Source organism: Arvicola amphibius, chromosome 17 (genome assembly GCF_903992535.2).
Source record: "Arvicola amphibius chromosome 17, mArvAmp1.2, whole genome shotgun sequence".
Taxonomy (NCBI): domain Eukaryota; kingdom Metazoa; phylum Chordata; class Mammalia; order Rodentia; family Cricetidae; genus Arvicola; species Arvicola amphibius.
Window position 1 is genome coordinate 5,253,435 of NC_052063.2, and position 17,871 is coordinate 5,271,305.

Below are 17,871 nucleotides of genomic sequence, written 5' to 3' on the forward strand. Positions count from 1 at the left end.
CTATAGAAGCCAAACACTTTCTGTCTCCTTTCAGATAGCGTTTCACTGTGTAGTCTTGGTTGGCCTTACAGTTATCAAGTTCCGCCTGCCTCACACGTTACACCCGACGACACCCACTTTTTGCCATGACTGGAAGCATACAGAAGGTTCATTGAATAACTGGAAAATATATGTTTGCCATTAAATGTTTTCTTCCTTAAACTCCAGCAGGAAGGAAGACAGGAAGGAAGGGGTCCCAGGGTGCACACACTCCGAGCACATGCGGTAGGGTACCTTGCTCCGAATAGGTGCTGTTGAGTTCCCGGAACAGAGGCGCAATGATCTCTGGGAGGTAGGGCTGCACCCGGTCCACTCCAAGGTCCACAGCTACTGCACCAAGAAACTTAAAGATGCAGGTTCTCTGAAAGAAGAAATCTCACTTGAATGTCTCCGCTCAACAGTCATGCAAACAGTGTTCAGCTGAAAAGCGGAGCTCACTCTTTTTTTTCAGACAGATATGGTTGCAATTTTAGGTTCAAAAAACAAAATCCCAAGGATCAAAAAGTCTAACATATACACATTCAACAAGAAACCCCAAACCCCAAAACAAACACCCCAAATCAAAACTCACAAAGAAAACATCGGATATTGTAAGTTACTCCTATAATAAATCTCGCACTTGGAAGGCTAAGGCAGGAGGATTGCTACAGTAAGGACAAGTTTCAGACCAGCCTGAGATACAAAACAAGTACCAGGTAAATGGGTTAGAGCCTGTGTCAAGTAACCCTGTCTCTAAAAACGAAAAAACAAAACAAAACAAAACAAAAACAAAAAAACTCCAAAACCAAATCTGTGTGAAAAACCAAGAGGCAGTCACAGTGACACAGTGACTCCGAGGCCAGCATCTGGGAGAGAGGCAGACAGGTCTCTGTTAATCCAAGTCTCCCTGGCCTAGCAGAGCTCCGGGCCAGCCAGGGCTACACACTGAGCTGAGACCCTGTTGCAGACAGCAACAACAAAACACACGAACAACAGAGACTTCATTCGCCTGCTTTACCTTTAAGGGGTTTCTGGGAGTATAAGCAGCTTCCAGCTTAGCCATCCGGGCCAGCTTCTGGATCAGCCACAGAAGTGTGGCCGGCTTCCTGGGCTCTTCCTTCTCTTCTCCGTCCAACTCTGTCCTTCTGTCTGCATCAGCCTCGTCTTCTGCCACCTCTCTGGCCAAAGCATCTCCTAGCGTGTCCGGTTCTTCCGAGTCTTTCAACTCTCCTTGCTTGTTCCCAGAATCAGGCTCCAGTAAATACAAGACTTTCGCTATGAACAGTAAGTTCTTAACAACCTTAAAGAAGGGAGAGGGGAGGAGGTTAGGTCTGGAAACAAGCAAGGCTTGCTGGGCCCTCACCTAACGAGCAGGGACAGAATGGTGGGCACAGCACCATTACGCCGATGGCTGCTTTACGTTCTTAAGTCCTCCCACAAATACCCGAATTCATTCTCCTGCAATGGTTATCATTTTGCTTAGTTCTCTGTCTTTAAAGTTACAGAAGTAAAACATTTTCCCATGGAAGAGCATTGCCATTTTATCTTGCACTAATTCTCTGAACCTAATTATGCAGAAATAATATTAACTGATTCATTAAATTCACATTCAACTGTAAAGATCCCTCTGAGGTGTTGGTACCAGGAGATAAACAGTTATTTTAAGTTACACCAATATAAAATGTCACTAGTGGTCAACCAGGGTTCAACAGACTTTTTAGCCTTCAATGCCAACCAATCTCACCACCCACTGAATGGCTATCTACTCCTTCCCTGACCCTAAAGCTTCTCGAGACAGGGTTTCTCTGTGTAAGAGCCCTGATTATCCTGGAACTTGCTCTGTAGACCTGGTGGCCTCGAACTCACGGAGATCTGCCTGCCTCTTCCTCCCGAGTGCTAGGAGTATAGGTGTGCGCCACCACCGCCCAGCTGAGCATTTACTTTTTAAAGAGAGAGTTGAGACCCTGTAGCCCAGGCTGGTCTTACACTGATGGCAGCCCTTCCACTCAGTCTCCCAATGGGACCACAGGCATGAGCTATACCTGTACAGTGCATCTCATCTATGGAAGTACATAAACTATTTTTAATGATGGACGATGTTATCTGTTCTTAGGGTCGGCCAGTGGCCAGTTTATTTTATTTATTTTTTTCTTTTGCTGACGACAACCTTGTTCTTCAGGAGCTGCCCACCTTGCTTTTTGAGACAGAATCTTTTGGAGTTCTGGGGCTAGACTGGCTAAGCCTCGCTGATCAGCCTGCCTGCCTTAGGGACAGCCAGTTTTTAGGTCAATCTTTCTCTTTAACCTCCAGGGATACGGTAAGGAGATTCAATACCAAGCTTTTCTAGAGGACTTAACCCATCCATCAACCCCTTTAAAGCTTCAGTCACAGAGCAGAACTGGTATTCTAAGGACAGCAGCTCCCTTCTCTATCGTCCTCACTGGGAATGGTGATGAGCCCAGTTATCCCAATTCTGCCCCAGAGCCGACAATGAAGACACGGATGTAGAACAATGCATCCTGGGCGGGGGTCGCCACATTTTACCAAATATTAAAGTTGGCTGAAAGCAAAAGAAATCAAATCACAGCTGGAGGTAGAGGCAGGTGGATCTCGGAGTTTAAGATCAGTCTGGTCTACAGAGCTAGTTCCAGGAAAGTCAGAGCTGTTACACAGAGAAACCCTGCCCCTGCCTATGTCTAGAAAAACAAAAACAAAAGAAACCCCCCAAAACCAAACCAAAAAAAGAAAGAAAGAAAGCAAGCAAGCAAGCAAGAAAGCAAATAACAAATGTAAAAATGTTAAGTGTATTTCTCCTTAGTCTGTCTCACACTGGAGCCACACTCTTACCTGTTCTCCTAGGGTCTCGTCTAAGAATTTGGAATGCAGCTGATGGCAGGAAGCCAGAGAGATACTCTTCATCTGTGAGAAGAAGGGGACATGAGCAGACAACATTGTTGGTTTAAACAAACAGTCATCCATCAACAGCGGGGAGTGTGTACACACTTGAAACCCGAGCATAGGTGGCTGAAGCCGGAGGAACGCTGGGAATTTAAGGCCAGTCTGGGAGACACAGTGAGTTCCAGAACAACTTTACGTCACACAGTGAGACCGTGTCCCAAAATCAAACAACACTCCTCAAAACTCCTAGTGATTACGTGTGCAGCAAGTTGCCAGCTGGCGTTTCTCCCACCCACGGGCCAGCCCAGGGGATAACCATAAACCAGAGGAAACATCTCACACGGGTCAGAAGGGAAGGACAAGGGTTTAGGGAAACTCTATCTGACAAACAAAACACACAGGGCAACAACAAAGAAACCCAAGCCAGGCATGGTGGAATACAAGTCCTCAGACTTGGGAGGATGAGACAGAAGGATCTCGATAAATTTCAGGTCAGCTTGATTTTAGGCTAACCAGGGCTCCGTAGTGAGACTCAGTCTTAAAACAAAGCAAAACAAGCCCCCCCCGCCCCTCCCCCCCCCACACACAGAGAAGAAAATGGTACCTTTTGGTCAAGGTCACTCGTTAGGAACCTGACTGCTACAGGCTCCGTGGGCTTCTTTTTGGCCTTTTTGCTCTTCCATTTTTGAACGAGCTCTTCCGGTTGACAAGATGCAAAGAGCAACCCAAAAATCTGGGCAGCCGTGAGCCACACCCAGTTGTGCGGATGTCTGAGGTGCGCGTGTACGTGACCTGAAAGAGCAACGTGCATTCTCAGCTGCCTCGCGCTTTTCTGAGTCCCTGGTGGTAAACACGATGCGCGTAGGCATCTTACATGCTGGGACTGAGGAGCCAAAGAGGAAAATAACTGCCCTGTTTTCCAAGCAACAGAAGTCAGGGAGAAACAGGAAAGAATTCTAAAACTGCCTCTGCCTGCTGACTGTCTGATGCTGAAGGAATACATGAAACCCCACAGCTCCCCACGAGCTGGCGCCTAGGAGCGAGTTGCAGAGTCCCGGGAGATAAGATGCTATTTAGAATACATTGTTAAGGTCAGTAATGTAAACATGGATATAGGTACATGAAATGATGGCTGGGAACGGTCATTTATTTACTGAATGCTCACGACCAAGTGTGTGCCATGTCAGCTCCCGCAGATATCACACTGTGGAGAGGAAATGCAGCTTCAGCTCAGAGAGGAGCAGAGATGCTCTAGGGAGTCACCTCACCCGAAACTCGGGCTTCGGCACAGGAAACAGGGTTGCCCGTCATCACCACACTTGGCAAGTGACAAGTCTGAGGTGGCTGTCGTTTCACACGGCACTCTATGTAAAATCCATGCACCGGCTAACCTAGGCTCATGTGTTAAATTACTTCAGCCCCACCTCCTCTTATCCCTTCTCCCTCCCTCTACTTCTTTTAGCAAAAAGTCCCCCAAAGGTAATTCTTATCTGTAAGCCACATCTTTTTTTTAAAAAAATATCTATCATCTATCTATCTCTACCTACCTACCTACCTACCTACCTATCTATCACGTGTACAATGTTCTGTCTGCATGTATGCCTGCAGGCCAGAGGAAGGCACCAGACCTCATTACAGATGGTTGTGAGCCACCATGTGGTTGCTGGGAATTGAACTCAGGACCTCTGGAAGTGCAGTCAGTGCTCTTTTTTTTTTTGGTTTTTCGAGACAGGGTTTCTCTGCAGCTTTAGAGCCTGTCCTGGAACTAGCTCTTGTAGACCAGGCTGGCCTCGAACTCACAGAGATCCGCCTGCCTCTGCCTCCCGAATGCTGGGATTAAAGGCGTGCGCCACCACCGCCCGGCCTGTCAGTGCTCTTAACCCCTGAGTCATCTCTCCAGCCCTGTAAATCACATGTTAACAGAGCTGGGGCGGGGGGGGGGGGAAGGAGGAGCTGGTGGGAGGTCTATATGAAGCAAATCACATGGCACCCGGATTTCTGCAACATTTGCCTTTCCAAAATTGACTCCCAATTAATGTCCTTTGTTTCATAAATGAAATGTACTAGTGAGGAGGAAATCCCCCTCCCCCGTAACTTCCCAGTGTAATAATCTGATGGCTCCTTGATGTTTTCTTCCTTACGACCTTACATTTACTCTCTGTAGTTTTCTCTCTCAGATTTCAAGTATTTCCAATAATTTTATCACAGCTACTCGTTGTTAAATAAAATACTTACTCCAGATTTTATTCAATGTCTCGGAGGGCTTGGTGAAGTGAATAATGTTACATTCCTTGACGAGTTTGCTCATCAGCGTGAGAAAACCAAACAGCAGGCGATCTGCAGCTTTTTCTTCCATCTCTTCTATGATCTAAACACAGGGTGAGCGCGTGCCAGTTAACGGGATGGCCTGGAAGCGCCCAGTACATGCGCTCTGCAGCGCGTCTGTCTCTAGCAGGTTTCCCAACCACGGCAATGGGGATTATCCCCCCAGCCACTTACCAATGACACCCTCCACTTGTGATAACCAAACTGTTTTTGGATATTGCCAATTGTACCCGTGGTAAGACACCCTCACTGAGTGCCTCTGATCTTCACATACATGGAAGGCAGCTTACTTCAGAGACAGCGTCTCACTGTGCATCAGCACAGCAGGCTGCCCTTGCTTGTTTTGGTGGTGCTGGGGCTTGGGCATGTTGGGTAAGCACTCTTTCAATGAAATACACCCTAACCCCTAGGCCCCATTTTAAAAAGTTCCAGCTGCGCTGGATTCTTGATTTTCCTAAGAAAACTGCATTTTCAATGCAGCATTAGCAATGCAACCGAGTGCTTTCGTGAACATTTCCCAAGTTCTAGTACCTGGCAAATCACTTACGTCTTTAAAGTTCTCAGGATCGACCTCCTTTTCAATCACAGGAAGAAGAGCACCAAGCCTTCTCTCGAAATCAACTCCTTCACTCTCCACAAATAAGCCGCAGGCCAGGGCAGCTAGCTGTCGGTTTAATCGCTACCCAGAACAAAGCACAGCAAGATGCAGAATTATAGAAAGCAGGCAGTGTCAACAGCAGGACAGGAAGAGAGAAACAGCATGCCATCCCTTCTATGCAGGTCCTGACTTCACGTCTCTATTTACCTGGGGGTGAGTAGGTGTGGATGGCAGGGAACTAGAAAAGGGCCGGCCCATGAGAGAGGGAAAGGAGGGACAGGAGGATAATATAATACAACTTCACATAAGAGGGAAAGGGGGAGCTGCTGTGGGTGCGAAGGTCCAAGTCAGATGGGGGCCAGAGTGGGTGGAGGGTCAACCAAGCCAAGCATGGACGAAACTATAGTTTTCAAACAAGAGAAGAAAATAAATGAAACCATAGCTGAACTCCCTAAAAGATGGCCAGCAGCGGTTGTGGCAGTGTTGATGGGAAGGATGTGAGCACTGCATTCTGGGAACTGAAGAACCAAGTGATGCAGAAGCACCAGGGCATCCGTGCCCTGGGTGCCGAGTCTGGTTAATAGTACTGATTTTGCGCACAGCTGGTTTTTCTGTCTCTCTCTGTAGCTTCTTAGGCTCCGGGAGACTAGGAGCATACTATCTACATGACGACATACCAAACAAGCTGTCTGGACAGGCCGTTTCAACAGTGCACCTAGCATGTATTCTGGTATAAACTATGCACGAAAGCTAAAATGTGACCAAAAGCAACACTAACCTTTTTCGCTTCAAACCAGGAGGTAACCAGACTGAAGAGCCAGTCCCTCTTCTCGAGGCTGACCTTGCCGAGCAGGGATTTGATGGCCATGGACGCCATCCTCTTGCACAGGGCAGAACAATCATTCACCATCATCAGGCAGAGAGGGATGAAGAACATCCCGCAGTTGTCATGGAGCAGGCCCTGCGGGGGAACAGGCACTGGTGAGAACCCCGGGATGGCACAGCAATGGGTATGTGACAGTGAGAGCCAGGGCTTCTGGGGTCCCGGGTAAACAGTACCTGAGGGAAGGTGTCAAAGAGATAGGCAATCATTTCCAAGGCGGATTCTCTTCCAGTTTCGTGTTCATAACTAGGGCGAGAACATTAGGCAGACTCAGTATCTCGTGATTACTTTCAAATTAAAATATCAGCTTGTCACTTCTTTCTTGAAGAACTGGAACTACCCCATTCCCCCAAGGCCAATGACCTCAAGGACCATCGAGCTGCCCTTACGTTGGGTTTGCAACATTCTCCTGAGCAGACTCTGATCAGACAGAGAGCAGAACCTCTCACAGAAGCATCAGGAGCGCCAAGAGCAACGGCGCAGAGGGACTGGCAGCACGCTCAGGCCGTCCTCGCCAGACAGGCAGCACATTAAAGGGAAGAGGACGCCATCCCTCTGTTCCTGTGTCTGCACTTACTTCAGCTGAGCAAGCAGGAATTCCAAGTTTGGTTTCAATTTGTCACCCAGGGGATAGTCAAGAATGTATTTCAGAAAAACCTAAGAACAAAACACAGTTGATTATCCGGCAATCCCCAGAACGGCCTTCCAACCTCCTGCCCTCGAAGGTCGAGTCTCAGAACACAGCAACAGCATCATACAAAGCAGTCTTCAGAATGCAGTCAGAGGGCCCTCTAACCGTAACAGCAAGGCTAGCAGGTGTGGCCCAACCTTCACTATGGTAGTAAGTTCTCTCTACACACCTGTCTGCACTGGACCCTGGCAGGCTCGTTCTGCGCAGTAATTGCCAACCTGGATACTTTCCGCATGATGTCATCAATTTCTGGGACCAATAATTTTCTTGATAAAATAGCCTAGAACATAAAGTGAAAAGACAAGCAAATTTCATCCGCTGATGACACGGTAGGCATGGTGCTAAAGCCGTCACAGGCAGCTTTCAGTCACAGTGACAATAACCAAAAGAAAAAGTACAGACTTACAAGGGTTGAAATGGAAAACTCTAAATTATGCAGTAGTTCATTGATAAGCACAACAACAAAAAGATCCTCCAATATAATAAACTAGAGCACATGATCTGTCCAGAGCTCTGCAGGCTTGGTATGTATGTATGTACACACATGCGTATGTATGCACGCAATGCCAGGGATTGGACCCAGGGTCTTTCCAACCTAAGGAAATGTCTTATCACTGAGACAAATCCCCAGTCCCTCTGAAAAGGTCACTATAGACCTCAGGTTTCAATACTATGTTAGGGGCAGGAGAGATGGCTCGGAGGTTAAGAGCACTGGCTGTTCTTCCAGAGGTCTTAAGATTAATTCCCAGCACCCACATGGTCACTCACAACTGCCAACAGCTGTGGTCTCATGGGATCCAATGCTCTCGTCTGGTGTGCAGACATACATGCAGACAAAATACCCATATACATAAACAAATTCTTTTTTAAAAATGCTCTATTAGCTTATATCTATGAAAATCACGATAACTTTTATCAATTCTTTAACTTCAGAAGTTCAAGTAGTATGCTACATATTATTCCAAGGATTTGATGCGCACACATAAACGTCCAAAGCCAACATTTGGCACCACCGTACCTTGAGAAGACCAAAAGCGGTGGCCTGTCTTGTGGTGTCATAGATGTCTTCCTCAGCGTACGCCAGGAGAACCTGAAGCTGCTTCTCACTTATCTGGCAGGACTTGACCTTCTTGACCACGATGGTCACACACTGTAAGTCACAAGAGTGAGTCAGCAACAGCCCCCAAAGCGAGGTCTAAGGAAGTGAAAAGACCTCAACGACACCCAGGAAACAAATCTGACTGACGGACGGGATGTGGACCCGGTCCCGGCTCTCAGAGGGCGACTGTTTCTCTCACCTTGAAACAATTCACTACCAGGTGGAAGTTCTGACCCCGGGCAGCTCCCAGTCTTGCATAGTTCTTCAGCAAGAGGAAAAGGTGCTTGGTCAGCTGTCCTGCTCCTGTTTCTATGGAAGGCAGAGGAAACCGCAAGACCCAGATCAGGCACTGCAAAGCGCCCGTGATCACCTGAGGAAACAGAATGCAGAGCTATGAATGACTTGGAAGACGGGCAAGGGGAGATGAGGGAGTATCTATCAGGTTGTGCTGAGCCCATGGTGGGAGAATGAGCCACAGAATAAAAGCTTCTCATTCTTTACAAAAATGGCTTTTTAGATTTATGTTATGTGTATAAGTGAAGAGCCCATCAGATCCTCTGGAGCTAGAGTTACAGCTAGGTTGTGATCACGTGGGTGCAGGGATGGACCTGGGTCCTCTGCAAGAGCAGTGCTCTTAACTGCTGAGCCATCTCTCCAGCCCCAAGTTAAGGAATGACCCCCTTATCACAGCAAGTGAAGGCAGATCCTGAGCAAAAACAAAGGTGCTCACTTACAAAGTTCGTAAGGATTTGGGTAGATGGGACAATTTCAGGACTTTTTCTTAAAAATTAACTTGCAATAGCTTTCTATTTTCTAGAACGACAATACAGTGTAGCCATCTTTACTAAGTTTGTGTTCTATATACAAAGCCCTCCTGGGTATCCTTAGAGCTGCTACCACCACTGCTACCTTTGTTGTAGGAAGTTGGATCTCACAGTGACACTCTGAGACTGTTAAGTTTACCTTGAATCAGGGGGTGGGGCTAACAACTAGCTGACCAGAATTGGTCATAGAGACGCCAGCAATTTGGATAGAGAAGACACTCCGGAAGGAAAGAGCTGGAACATGAATTTGGGCTTCCTTTTTGGTTATGGGACAAGTGAAGAAACGTGTCTCTTGCTGGGTCTCTGGCCAAAAAACAAGGTCAGTTGGCTGCTTCTCTAACCCAGCAGTTTTCACCCCCATATCTGACCTCCAAGATTTTGCAGGTAAACAGAACGACAGAGACTTGTTTAAACCATGTTTAGAGGCTATGGCAGTGAGGCTGCAGGACCAGAAGGCCCTTCAGGCCACGGCCTGAGAAACCAGTGAGATGCCGACATGATCAAATTCAGGGCCTCCCACGCTGTTTTGCCATGGATCTACACTACCAGTACATTGTGGACATTATAAATACAAAGACAGCCATGGCGGCACAAGCCTGTAATCTCACCACTTAGGAGATCTTGAGTTTGAGGCCAGCCTGGGCTACACAGTTAAGAGTCTGTTTCAAAACCCCCAAAATAAATACACATACAACTTCTGTGCTAAGAGACAACTGGCTCAAAACTAGGTGTAAGAACAAGTACCGTTTAATATAGATAAGAACAAGGATGGAGAAAGTGTGTTAGTACTCCGTGCTTACAGACAGAATTCCTAAATTCACCAGGGTCCGGAAGCTCTGCAATACCCGACAAACCCCCTCTAGTACCCTGGCACCCTCACTGGGCTGGATTATGAAGAGAAAGAAAGCCTGGTCACTGGGCAGTGGTGGTGCACACTTTAATCCCAGCACTTGGGAGGCAGAGGCAGGTGTTTTCCTGTGAGTTCAAGGACAGCCTGGTCTACAGAGTGAGTTCTGTGACAGGTTCCAAAGCTATACAGAGAAATCCTGTCTCAAAACAACAACAACAACAAAAACCCTTAGTCATCTGAAAGTCCTGAGCTTCAATCTGAGATTTTTAAGTGATGGCGTGTGTGACCGTGGAGAAGTGGGGGCTCTGGAGTCTGACAGACAGAGGTTTATCCCCTAGGTCAGGACTAGCTGCCAGCCCCTAGCTTCCTCATGAAAATCTGCCTTGGGCTGGGTACAAATCTCAGAGGGACAACACTTGTTTACTGTGCACAAAGACTTAGGTTCATTAAAGCAAAAATCTGGAGGCTGGAGATAGTTCGCTGCTCTTCAGAGGAGCCAAGTTTGGTTCCTAGAACCCACACCAAACAGCTCGCAACTGCCTGTAACTAGAATGTCAGGAAATCCAATGCCTTCTTCTGGCTTCCTTGAGCATTCAGATCTCTCTCTCTCTCTCTCTCTGGAACCTGCAGGATTGGGATGACGTCATTAAAATAATGACAATGGTGACCATGCTGAAGACGCAGATCACTGGCCTGGGGACACCACTGCAGGTGTCTTGAGAATCAAATTAGATACTTAAAAGGACTTTCACAGATGTGAGGGGCTCTCTGTGTATAGTGTGGCTTTTATGTACACGCTGGGGCCCAAACACAGTCCCTCCTGCTCACACAGCACGATCTTTGCTTACTGAGCCTTCTTCCCCCACAGGTTATTTGCAGCGAAGCAGACAGTGATGGCTGTACTAAATCCCTTTATAAACTTGGTCATCTCAAGAAGCCCCAGCGGTCCACAGCACAGACAATCCGACACGGACCCACACCCACCTTCACGTCCTTGGCGTCCAGGCAGTTGATGAGGACTTCCACAAAAGGGTCCAGCATTTCCAGCACACGCTCACTACCAGACTTGACCTTGGACGTCTTCAGACTCAGATGCAGCAGCTACAAGGTTTGAAGAAGAATTTGACATTAGTTCCCCATAATACAAGGTGGGTGAGGTAAAGGAAGGCAAATGTAATGTTTCAAGATGCTTCTATTCAAAATAATAAAAGGAAACGAAGAAATCTAAGAAGTGAGCTCAGACAGACAAGTGTGTGGGAACTGAGCCTGAGCTGAGATGCTGTTCACCAAATGACGACTCAGCACCCACTGGACTCGAGGCACTGGCTGGGTGCATGGCACAGCAGTGACCAGGACTGAGGACTCTGAGCGAGGCACAGACTCAAGAGAGTGAGGTGGCTTCAGAGTGGAAGGGAAGTGAGGCTCATGGTAATATACGCTGGGGCACTGAAGGAGGGGCCTGGAAGCTGCAGCCTGAAAGAACCAGGAAAAATGTCAGCCACAGGAACTAAAATGACCAGTTTTTTTTTTTTAAAAAAATCTCTTCATAAAAAAAAAAAAAAAAAAACAACCCAAAAGCAAAACCAAATAAACAAAACCAAAAGCAAAACCGTGCTATTCTAATAACTGTCAGGTCATCAAAGATGGGCCGAGAGAGGTGGCACACACCTGTTACCCCAGCACTCAGGCAGAGGCAGGCAGACTGCTGCCAAGTGTTAGCCCAGCCTCCTCTATACAGAGAGATCCGGGTAAGCCAGAGGTGCCTAGTATTGGAAGTATTGGTAGAGACCAACAGTAACTCAACAAAGGCACCCTTCAGTGTGTCTGCAATGAGTTCACAGTGTAGCATTTGTGCAGAGGCGAAGGGCACCTGGGACTCTGCAGATGACTAAACAGGAAGTGAGGTGTAAGGGGGGTCTCACCCGAAGACCAGACTCGATGAATATGTGCATGTTGGTTCTCTTGCTCACAACGGCCTTTGGCCCTCCTCGGACTGGAACTGGAGGGAGCAGGAGGCAGCTCTGTGGTGGCAGTCGTGCATCAGGAGCAGGGGCTGCTGGCTTCCTGTCAATTAATCACAGTGGGAGAAAAGAAAGAGCACTGTCATCTGCTTCAGGGAAGCACTGCGGCCCTGCGCAGACCTGGGCGGCACTGCCAGGGCCCAGCTACTTTTCCTTTGTCTCCTCCTGCCCCACAGACAATGGAGGGTTGACTATGTTACAGTGACCCTAACAACAGAGGGCAGACTAAGGAGCGGATGTGAATGGAGAGGGTACCTGGGGTTACAATTTGAAAATAAATGCCAAGGTCTCTTTTTCAGAACACAGAGCAAAATCCAAAGAATGGGCATGAGACATTTCCAGACCACTTAAGGTCTACATCTGTTTTAATCAGGACAGGAATACATTTCAAATCTAATCTGCCAGTCAGTAAATATTTAAAATAAAACAGGCACCAGAGAATTATATGAACATAATTGGCTACTGTCTTTTAAACCACCTCATTAAGAGAAAAACAATCTTTCAAAAACTTTTTTATTTTATTTTTTATATTCTGAGACAGGGTCTATGTAGGCTGTCCTGAAACTCACTATGTGTGCAGCCCAGGCTGGCCTTAAATTCAGAGACTCCCCTGCCTCTGCTTCCCAAGTGTTTGGTTAAAGACATGCACCACTACACATAACAAAAACAGTCTATGTTGAAATTACCACTTGGAAGGTTCTCAGCCCAAACAGCACAAAGCTAAGAATTTTGGTATCTAAGCTAGGCTGCATCAAATTTTCAACTCTTCTGCCTCTGCCTCCTGAGTACTGGGATTACAGGTGTCCACTAATGTGCTCAGTTAAACTTTTGTTCCACATTACAGCAGATTAAATTAATGCACTTCAGAGACAGTGACTAAGTGGCTCAAACCGTAACTTACTTTTCCTTTTCCGTTAGCAGCGGCAGGTTTTCACTGACCAGACCGTAGCTGAGCAGGAGAAGAGACTCTGCTGTCAGGTCTGGATTCACAATTAATCCTGCTATAATCCGGCGTAAGGTTTCGTGAACTTTCCGGGCAAGTTTTAGACTTGTGGTGTTTTGCAGGATCTAAATTAGCAAACAGAAGAGCGTGCTGATGGACAGAGCTGTGCTCTCATTGGCTGCAATGGCTCTTCCACGTATTGGCTTCCCGGGGTGCTCTTTTTTAATTAAAGACTGTACAGTGCTACATCTTCAATAGACACCACGTATAAAACAGAAGTTGGTCACAACCCTGTGAACCAAAAGTGAACTGAAGTCTCCAAAAGAAAACCGTCTACAAGGAACAACTAACTCCCTAGTGGCTGTGGAGAGCCAGAATGTTGCAGGCCCAGAAACAAATTATCTCAGGCTGCCTCTAGCCCACAAATGACCATTACCGTGCACCCCCGTGTTTGACCTCACATCTTTGTGGCTGTCATTATAACAAACCCTTAGGGGAACGTAGGACAGAGTGCCAGCTTCCACCAAACCATAACACAGGAGGCCACTGCAGAGGCTCTCCGCTTTATTGTAACTGACCTACCCAGTGTTTCACGGTATTTCATTCATTCATTCATTCATTCATTCATTCATCTACATATGTTTTCTTGAGACAGAGTTTCTCTGTATAGCCCTGGCAGTCCCGGAACTCACTCTGCAGCTCAGGCTGCCCTTGAACTCAAGAGACCCACCTGTGCCTTCCTCCCAAGTGCTGGCATTAAAGGAGTGCACCACTACCATCTGATCTACAAGCTATTTTTAAAAAGTCTTGATTACTTTGTTTCTTCATTTGATTTCTTTGTAACTTCATAAATCTGTTGCCATGTTGGAACATGGTATCTGAAGTAAAGTGAATTCATGGTCACTCATTTCTGGCTTCAGAATAATGAAGAACATCAAATCTCGTAATCCTTTGAGGGGAGAGCTGTGCTTTTTTGGCGGCCTCTGCTCTAGAGACAATCACTGTGACTGGTGTCTGTGCTCATGGATTCCTGCTGGTGAGGCTCAGGGCACAGTGCTGTCGGGATCTACGAAGTGCACTAATGGGGGTGAATGGTAGGTGCGTGCACGTGCACCCACACACACCCCAATCAATAAAATGCACAGTTGCTATTTAAAAGGAACCATGTGGATTAAGGACTGGGATGGCCAGGTTTCAGGAGAAACTCGGAGAGGCTTGATGGGAACTTGGGATCATCATCACCTCAGGAAAACACTCAGCCTTTCGCTGCATGAGCCTTTCCATCTCAAAATACAGCCGACATCCTTAGGCCAGCACCAGACAAAACTACATGCACTCTGCTGACGGCTACCTACCACCAAGACATCTGGAGATAAGAGTCACCGCTACATGGCTCTGTTTGCTCTAGCTTACTACATAAAGCTGTAAGAAAGTGAGCCAGTAACATCACGGCTGCTATCACTTGCACTGGCACGGCAAACAGTAAGAAAAGTGGACAAATTAGAGCCCCCGTTCTCTCTGGGGCAAAAAGAGACAGCGGAAAGCAAGTGAAGAGCACAGTGGTCTAAAACTAAACCCTGAGTCTCTATAACCACATTCCTTCTACCCCTCCAGTCTCAATTTTCTACCTGTAACAGTGCTTACAACATTTCTATTTCTTTTTAGTTATGTATATGAGTGTTTGGCCTGCATGCATACTTGTGCGCTCCTGGTGACCTTAGAGGCCAGAAGAAGGTGTCAGATCCCTTGATTTGTAGTTATAGAAGGCTGCCCTGTGGGAGCTGGGAATTGAACCTATGTCTTCTGGAAGAACAGACAGTGTTCATAAACACTGAATCATCTTCCCAGCCCCCATGTTTAGAATATTTAATGGGAGCATTCTTCTGCTTGGCGATATGGGAGTTGTTTTAAGTCCAAAGACACAAAGGTAAAATTCGCTCATTCTCCAACTCTTACTGCTTTCTTTTGACATCTTTTCCCTATCAAGGACGCTGATTTGCTGATCCCAACACCTAAGTCAAGCTGAAACTCATGGGACTTGTCTGTTAAGCGCAAAGGTAACCCGGGGGGAGGGGGGTCATGGACAGTGTTTGCTCTGAAAGACTCTTTCGGGAGCTCAGGCAATGTCCAGTATTCCTGGATCTCGCTCCTTACCTCTTTTAATGGAAGAATAAGTTTTGTGACCTGATCTTTTCCGACAAACTTGCCCAGGATTTCGTAAGAATCGTAACTCTTGCTCCTCCGCGCCTCCATGACTTTGGACAGAATCTGCTTTACCTCCTTCTCTTCCGCTAGGGCGCCGAATAATTCGTGGTTAAAAATCTTTGGAAGTAAGGAAGGACAAGTGGCAGAGATGAGCACTCAGCAAGGCAGGTCCACACAAGAAGCCTGGGCAGTGCGCCCTCCCGCAGGCCCCAATCAGAGCTAGACTGGCCTGAAATGGGAGGGGAGCAGCTTTTGCTAGAGCACATGCATTTTCAATGCACCTTAGAAACCAGTTCAGAAACACAAGAACCAGAGCAAAATGCTGAGGTCCATAAAGCCTCATATTTGCAACTTAATCATTGCAAAAAAATATAAATTTTGAAATTGAGACTCAAAAATTAGAGCCTACATTCTAAAACTAGTGAACAAAAGGTTGTGTCGAGTTTATTATATTGCTAATCCTACCTCTCAAATCATTTAAATTATTCAATTTTAAAAGTTAAGTATTGCTTTTTTAATATTATAAAGCTCTGATTGAATGTACTTTTAGCTTTTTCAACAAATCCATGACATATCTCTGATTACTCCTTTAACCTGGATTACTGGAGATAACTGGAAATTTTTGTTTATTTCAAATGCTGTTGACATAAAATGCCAACATTTTGAAAAAGGTTAAATCAACTTATACACTAGCAACAATAGAATGCCCACCGCAATGAAGGCGTAGCTTTTCCAACTTCCGTTAATCTAAAACACACATACAGTAAATTCCGTGCATGTGTGTATGTGTGTGTGTTTGCGCATGTGTGTGCATGCGTGTTGAGGTTTAAACCTGGGGGCAGGGTTCTTCTACATACTAAGCACCCACCACGGCTGAGTAAAACCTTGCATTTTATTTCCATTTTGATAGTCTATTTTTATTTCTTACTGTGAACTGCTAAAATGTCCACTGCCCACTTAGGGAAAGCAGAACTGAATCCTGCGCCTCTTACCTCAGTCATCACTGGCAGACAGGGGTCTAAGTCCCCAACCTGCAGCTTGCTGGCGAGGCCTTGCAGCAACGTGTAAACAGTGAATGTGAGCACGTGGACCTAAGGCGAGAGACACGGTCAGAGTGGAAGTGGCTGTGAGGGTGCTGGCCATACTCAAGGGTCAGAGCAGTTGAGACATGCCACCACAGCTCACCACTTAAGGCCCTCTGACAGAGGGCAGTTTTGTACAAAATACAGTATGTCCAGAAGCAAACGGTGTGCTTAGACTGACGAAGGAAAGGCACTCAGATGCACACGTACAAACTGCTGAGAAACAGATCAGTCTTTAAAGCAGCTGGGGAAGGATCTTTTACTTGAAAGGGAGCAAACAGAACAGCTCAGCACAAAGAGTGGTACAATGCTTTTAAAACGGTAGAATTCCATATCCAGGAGGGATTGCCTTTTCAGGAATGAAGGTGAGATAAAGGCCTCCCAGAAGAAAGGAAGTGAGACCCTATTGCCTCCAGCCCCACACTCCACATGATTGCTAAAGGGAGCCCTTCAGGTTGCAGGAGCATCAGCAGACACGCCCAAAGAACAAAGAAGCACTGGTGACCTAGGGTGGACTACGTCTGCCTCTCACTTTTTCATGTTTTTGACTATTGAAAACGAAGTTACCCTACTGTGTGACGTTCCCAATCCTCAAAGACAGAAGCAACGATAATACAGGAGAAGACCCACACGTGTGGTTATGTGTGGTTTCTACATTTCACCTGCTCCTCATACACTGTTAAAACACATATGCTGATCTCTACCTGTATGTATGATCTTAGCATGCTAGCAGAAAAGCCACAGAAAGAAGGAATACTGAATTTTACTTAGAACAGTTTCCTTACACCAAACTCAGCAGTGACTAGAAACGTGAATGATGGTGCCTGCTTGCTCAATCAGCTTTTTTTTTTTTTAATATTTATTTATTATGTATACACTGTTCTATCTGCATGTGTCCCTGCAGGCCAGAAGACGGCACCAGATCTCGTAACAGAGAGTTGTGAGCCACCATGTGGTTGCTGGGAATTGAACTCAGGATCTCTGGAAGAAGTCAGTGCTCTTAACCCCTGAGCCATCCCTCCAGTCCCTCGCTCAGCCAGCTTTACTGAAGACAGCCCTGAAGTACTGACTTGTGTGACATGAAATGCCACACTTACCTGGTACCCACGGACAAGGGTCGTTTGTAACTCCTTGAGAACATACTGCAGGAAGTGCACACCCAGATCTTCGATTATTTTGGAGAGAGTACTGCGTGCGATGTCCCTGACTTCCTGTGCTCTGTTCTTGAGGAGGACACACACTTTCAGCAAAACACTGGGAAATGCAAAGGTGAAACATAACCAAGAGACAGAAACATTGAAACCACACTTGTCTGCCTGTCTCTTACTGATTCACAAGCCGAATGCCCAGTTAAGACTTGAGCTACAGCCAACCATGGCAGTGTTTCTCTTTCTGACAGAAGGAACTGAAAGCCAGGGGAAAAGGAGTAAATTC

General features: G+C 46.6%; 1 protein-coding gene across 1 annotated transcript in view; it reads right to left on the bottom strand.

Moving 5' to 3' along the window:
* Utp20 (UTP20 small subunit processome component) overlaps window positions 1-17,871 on the bottom strand; it is a 74,547-nt gene that overhangs the window by 1,803 nt on the left and 54,873 nt on the right. Inside the window, exons 43-60 of the mRNA XM_038314884.1 lie at window positions 17,535-17,691; window positions 16,348-16,446; window positions 15,305-15,472; window positions 13,109-13,275; window positions 12,109-12,250; window positions 11,171-11,287; window positions 8,712-8,882; window positions 8,432-8,563; window positions 7,583-7,693; window positions 7,300-7,379; window positions 6,899-6,968; window positions 6,618-6,800; window positions 5,789-5,920; window positions 5,152-5,284; window positions 3,521-3,708; window positions 2,866-2,937; window positions 1,037-1,318; window positions 274-400 (exon numbers count right to left, since the gene is read on the bottom strand). Coding sequence (XP_038170812.1) covers window positions 274-400; window positions 1,037-1,318; window positions 2,866-2,937; window positions 3,521-3,708; window positions 5,152-5,284; window positions 5,789-5,920; window positions 6,618-6,800; window positions 6,899-6,968; window positions 7,300-7,379; window positions 7,583-7,693; window positions 8,432-8,563; window positions 8,712-8,882; window positions 11,171-11,287; window positions 12,109-12,250; window positions 13,109-13,275; window positions 15,305-15,472; window positions 16,348-16,446; window positions 17,535-17,691 — 2,531 coding nt within the window. The remainder of the gene's footprint in view (window positions 1-273; window positions 401-1,036; window positions 1,319-2,865; window positions 2,938-3,520; window positions 3,709-5,151; window positions 5,285-5,788; window positions 5,921-6,617; window positions 6,801-6,898; window positions 6,969-7,299; window positions 7,380-7,582; window positions 7,694-8,431; window positions 8,564-8,711; window positions 8,883-11,170; window positions 11,288-12,108; window positions 12,251-13,108; window positions 13,276-15,304; window positions 15,473-16,347; window positions 16,447-17,534; window positions 17,692-17,871) is intronic.